General features: G+C 40.8%; 1 protein-coding gene across 1 annotated transcript in view; it reads left to right on the top strand.

Moving 5' to 3' along the window:
• The window catches only part of ANKRD44 (ankyrin repeat domain 44), a 350654-nt gene that overhangs the window by 225870 nt on the left and 118784 nt on the right, over positions 1 to 6000 (top strand). The window contains exon 16 of the mRNA XM_089692691.1: positions 2657 to 2768. Within this exon, the coding sequence (XP_089548817.1) occupies positions 2657 to 2768 (112 nt within the window). The remainder of the gene's footprint in view (positions 1 to 2656; positions 2769 to 6000) is intronic.

Below are 6000 nucleotides of genomic sequence, written 5' to 3'. Positions count from 1 at the left end.
CCAATGTGATTTCTTACAATATGCAATTCTCTAGGGGTTAGTATTAAATGATTAGTGCTCCAGATATAATTTTCAATTTCCCGCGACCGTAGGGAAATAGGAAAGGATACCTGATAAAATGCACAGCAAAATACTTCAAATAGGTTAGTACACAGTATATCAGTACCCAAAAAGTTAGATCAATTATTACCCAGGTAACCTCCGTACACCATGCAAATTATATAGATATGCGCAATATTACTCTAACCAACACAATAAAATATGATAAAAGCTCTAATAAGTCTTAAATATATAAAAAAGTTACGATGTTCTGATACAGTTCTCCCCACTCCCAGAATTGCGTTTTCTGAGGTCTTCTAGTGGGATGCAGTTGGTAAAAATAAAAATGTCTCTCGTCAGTCAGGAAGAAAAATTGGCATCAGCAGTGAAATATTTACAATTTAATTTATATACAAATTTTTTTACATAAAGTGCATTACTTATATAGGCCTTTTACACTGTGCAAACCATCCAATTAAACTGCATCAATTATATTAAGTGCAAATTTAAGTGTATCAATTTTGTGCCTTTAAATTGTGCAAACCATGTGTGTCCTAAACAAGTAAATAAATGTGTTGCAAAAATTGTCCAGTGTCCTTTATATAATCATTCACTTGCTGTATATTCTATGTGCTCCTGATTAAATCACCATAGGAGGGTTCCACTACTCCTTCAGTCCAAAGGAGATTCCACCACTCTTTTTACTTCAAGGATTTTACCCTCAGGATCTTTTTTGTATCTCTCCACCTCCCCCTCTGATCCTCCGACTCAGCTTTCACAGCTGGTGCATACCCTTTCTCACTCTCCTCAGGAAGTTGGCATTAGGATAAAGCACAGGAAACTTTCATAGTGTAAACCAGCCACTCACTTTATTTAAAACAAGCTAAAAACAATACACTCACATCTTATAGCACATATATCAAACACAAGGCCTGCAGGCCAAATCCAGCCTGCCAGGCCATTTCACGTGGCCATTACACCTCTCCTGCAGCTGTAGCACCCACCTCATCTCTGCCCCACCTTGTCTCAGCAGTAGGCAGCATTTGTGGAGAGGCTTGTCTCTGCAACACATTCCCAATGCAGCAGAGAGGAGGACAGAACACCTCCTACAGATCCTGCACCTCTCTGTGCAGCCACAGCACCTCCTCGTCTCGGCCTCCCCTGGTCTCAGCATGCAGCAGGCTCCAAAAGCTGACTCCAGCCCTCCTCTGGTCCTCTTAAAGACCCTACACTTTGTACTTCCCAAAGAGCTGTCATCTGTGTGGGGTATGGAGAGGTCAGCGTGCCGCTGGAGCAGCGTGGTGGCTGGAGGGGAACAGCGGTGAGGCCGGCCGGCGTGCACGTCCTCCCTCAGAGTCGGGTGGAACGCAGCGGTGGCGTGGCCCTGATGACGTCAGATACCCAAGGTGGAAGTGCACTCCTTTTTTAAGCAGCTTGAAAATGCCCCACACAGATGACAGCTCTTCACCATGGATACCCACCTTACTGTTGGTCACCAATTAACCACAGTTTCTATGCTTCTAATTATCTTATCTATGTGAGTGTTCCTACCTATATACCTAAATAAAGAGACATATTGCACTTAGAGGCGCTTCTCTCCTTCTCTCACCTACAGAGTCTGCTACAGTCTATTTGGAAGCCTTGCCCTCAGTGCTACACGGACCCCCACGCTCATCTTCCTTATACAGCCATAGCTACCACCATTACCCCACACCAGGATTACTCAGGACTTCTAGCAGTGCTTGCGCTGATTACACCCCTTTCATTTCTGCAAACTTGGCTATAGCCTGAATAGTTCATCAAAATCTTTCAGACCTTCAGATTTATAACTTCATCAAAGCAGGCGGTGTTGCCAGAATGGTGATAGTAATCAAGATTTTGTCACTGAGCACATTGTCCACCTGTAAGAGGCAAGAAGAGACTGATTACATATGGGAAACACATCAACACTTTGCTGAGTGTGTGCAATATGGTATGTCAGCGTTTGACGGTGATAGGCAACTATTGCTGCTGGTAGAGTGGGAGATACTGCAAGAGAAGGAAGATGAAAAATATGTTTTTAATTATTTCACAAAATATGTATTTGGCTACCTGTAAACCAATAAAACTGCATGGCAACTACACTGCTATACGGGAGTAGTATATCAGACAAGGTCCATTATGACTTTACATAAAACAAATAGGAGTTTGTTATATATTTTGTAAATCATTTTTTGGCTAGCTGTACCCCAGTTATCACCAATATAAAAGGTATACTATTGAGCTTTAAGCAGTAGTATCGGAATCATTTTTAATGGTGGTTGTGGTCAAAAAGCAGATGCCAGTCAGAAATATATCTCTAAATCCTCCTAATTTCTCTCAGTTTCTTTTAGCAGTTCTTTTTCATTACTCCACCTTAAAACTTTCCATGTCTAACCTATGTGTTAACCTTTCTGTGAGTAAAACGTCATTGTTCAGCTTTTAAATACAACAAATAAAGCTAAAAAACTAACTGCATATTGCCCCAAGACTTTGGAATTTGCTCTTCATATTATATGTTTATGACTAAGAATAATTGTACTGATGCTACAGATATTGCTTACATTCTTCATAGCAAATAATAACATTTTTAAAACAGGTGCTTGCAATATCTGCTGGAGAGCAAAGCCGACCCATCAATTTGTGACAAAGCGGGCTACAGTGCCATCCATTATGCTGCTGCCTATGGTCACAGAGAAGGCTTGGAATATGTAAGTGTACAGTATTATACAATCACAGCGTAATACGCAAACTGAACTCATTGTAATAGTGTTAAAGTGATACTAAATTCTGGTTTGATCAAAAAAAAATGTATGTATTCATAACTCAAAAAAGGGCCTTCTACTACTCCTCCATATCTCAAAATTCCCTTTTTTATGCTGCTGCAATCTCGCTTCCTGATAGAGGGGGCTACATTAATTCACCGTGGTCCCACTATATTTAGGATTGTAGCCACCCTCTCTTGCTCACTACTGAGATAGACCATGAGATTTGTGGTATGCATATAGTAGTGCCCCTGACTGCAACTAACGTGCAGTGATCATTTCGTGGAGAATAAGGACACTGTTTAGTATCACTTTAAATATGTAACATCTCCTCCTGCATGCTAAACCAAATCAGTGGTCAGATATTATAGGTTAAAATAGATTTTATTGAACTGACTTGTGGCTGAATCACTGTCAAATTTGTTCATGTATCCAAGCTTGTCAGATTGCTTAGAAATTTTGGGAGCCACTTAAAATGTACCATCCTCCACTATCAACTTTCATTTTTCTTTTAGTAGGCTTTCTGAAGGCTATGCAGATTTCCCCCAGTATAGTATGAGACTTTATATTTCTGTGGTAGTTTCACGGTCAGTAAGTGACCTTTCATCCTAATGAACATTTTTTTTGTCTAGTCAGTGCTAAATAGTAGTGTTAAAAAAATTTAAACATATATTTTTTCTTTTTGTCATCTATAATGGGTATATATAAAATGATTGAATAAAAAATGTTCTGTATTCTCTGTAGACAGCAGATGGAGCACTTGGCTACTTTTAATTTTTTTCCAGAATCTGCTCATTTGCTTGTTGAAGGAAAAACTAGTTTGGAGAGATCAAAAGCCCAAGCAGAAATTTACACACAAAAAGTGTATTAGTCAGAACAATGACAACATCCTCCTCACCCCCCCCCCCCCCCTCGGATAGCTTTAACCATAAATGGAAATCCAAAAGAACTTATATATAATACAAAGTAAACGTATCATTAGGATGCAAGCTTTATTTTGGATTGGTTAATCATCAATACACAAATAGATACGTAAGTACTTTCTAGATAGTAAGTTTCAGTTTCTCACTGGTGGATTTGACCTCATATTCTGCATTTAGAAGAACACACAACATGCTCTACCTTTTGAGTTTCTACCTCTAGTTCACACAAAGTCTTTCTCCTGTATCCTCTTCCCAGCATATACACCATGCTTCCTCCTTTCTATTGCTAGCAGTGAAATGACCCTTCCACTACACAGAACTCTCTAGTCATACCAGCAGTCTATATGCATTTAACCTATCATTGTATATGCATCAACTCTTTGGTGACACAAAGTATGTGCATTAACCCCCAGAGATCAGTGTCTATTTTATAAGCATTATCCCCTCATTGATCAGCCATCAGAGAATGTGTATTAATCTTTCAGAGTCTAAGCTCCAGCATATGAGTATTTGCCTATTAATGATCAGCTCCCAGAGTATGTGCATTTAACCCTCATTTACCATTATCCACATTATGTGCATTTACCCCTCAGTAAACAGCCCCCAGAATATGGACATCATCATGATCACTATTTAATCAAAAAAGAAACAAAATTACTTGATGTGGTTTATATATAATAAAGCTATTTTTTTTTAATTTCCCTACAGCTTTAGTTACATTACTTTGTAATGAAGTATGTCCCATATAGAACAAGCTGCTGCATTCTGCAGAAATCTTCACTGCAGGGCTGCCCTGTCCTCTTCCTGCTGCTGAACTTCCAGGACTGTGGGGGATAAAGCAGAGTTCCACCCAAAAGTTTAAGCTTCCCTTGTTTGCCTCCTCCCCCCTTCCACTGCCATATTTGGCACCTTTTGGGGGGGGAGCAGGTACCTGGTTGGGCCCCCTCCTTCCTCTCGCAGTCTCCTGGGAATCTTCACTGGTCCCAGAAGACTGCTGGACCAATCAGGATGCACAGCGTGACTCGCACATGTGCAGTGGGCACCCAGCTGTAAAACCGCAAGCTGTCAGAGCCTGGAGCCCACAGTTGAGATTCTGGCACTGTGGAGAGAAGGTATGGCGCGGGTGAGCACATCGCTGGACCCTGGGACAGGTAAGTGTGTGTTTATTAAAAGTCAGCAGCTACAGTTTCTGTAGCTGCTGACTTTTAATAAAGACAAAAATGGCTGGAACTCCGATATAATAGTCTTAGATCTCCAACATCAGTTGCAAAATAGATGAGCTGACTGGGACACATCTCCTCCTCCACTCTCCTCCATTGAGATAAGCTCTTTTACTAATTACAATGGCTGTAACACCATCTGTGAAAGGGGAGAGCCTAAACAGTAACAGGATTTTCTCCCCCATTCACAAATGGTGTTACAGGTAGTGTGATCAGTGAAAGAAGTTTTCTGAATGGAGGAGAGGGCAGGAGGGGGCGTGTCCCTGTCGTATTATTTTAGTGCAGCTGAGCTAAGACCCACACCTATTAACCCCCACAGCACCAGTTCATCAGCAGGAAGTGAATGGGGCAGCATTGTAGTGACAATTTCTACAGAATCAAGCAGCCTGCAATTGTGGAATATACAGTACTTAATTACAAGAAATTAATATAACAAAAGCTGTAGAGAACTTTTTTTTAGCTAAATGTAAGCTTTAACCCCTTGACGCTGACGTCACACAAATATGCGGCCTCACAGAACTGGGCTTTTTTCTGTGGGGATGCATATTTTCTTACCTTTCTTTCTGCTGGGAGCACGCCACACAGCGCGCTCCCAGCACAAAGACCGCAGTGTCACTGAGAGCCCTGGGTCCCGTTCTAACGATCAGGACCCGGGACTCCTGATTCCAGGTCACATGATTGCTGTGATAGCCTCTGATTGGCTATCACAGTGATCAGTCACTGTACAGCCCAGCCCCCTTGTTTTTTTTTTCTCTTTCTATTAATTGAGGAGAGAGATACATTGTATCTCTCTAACTCCTGGCATGGGGGGGGGCAATGTTTGTTAAAAAGATAAAAAAAAAGATAAATAAATATTAAAAAATAAAGAAAAAATACCTACATCAAGGTTTGATCTAGTTCAGTGTTTGGGTCAAGGTCAGGGTCAAAAGGTCAGTGTCAAAGGTCAGGATTTTTTAAAATTTGGTGTTAGTGTCCATGTGTTTTAGGTAAACAAAAAACAAAATGCGCACTAATGTTTCTGGGCTGTACTATGGG

This window comes from Staurois parvus, unplaced genomic scaffold, assembly GCF_062004578.1.
Source record: "Staurois parvus isolate SC_StPar_1 unplaced genomic scaffold, SC_StPar_1.0 ptg000601l, whole genome shotgun sequence".
NCBI lineage: Eukaryota > Metazoa > Chordata > Amphibia > Anura > Ranidae > Staurois > Staurois parvus.
Note: the sequence above shows the minus strand (reverse complement) of the source record. Positions and strands in the feature narration are given on the sequence as shown.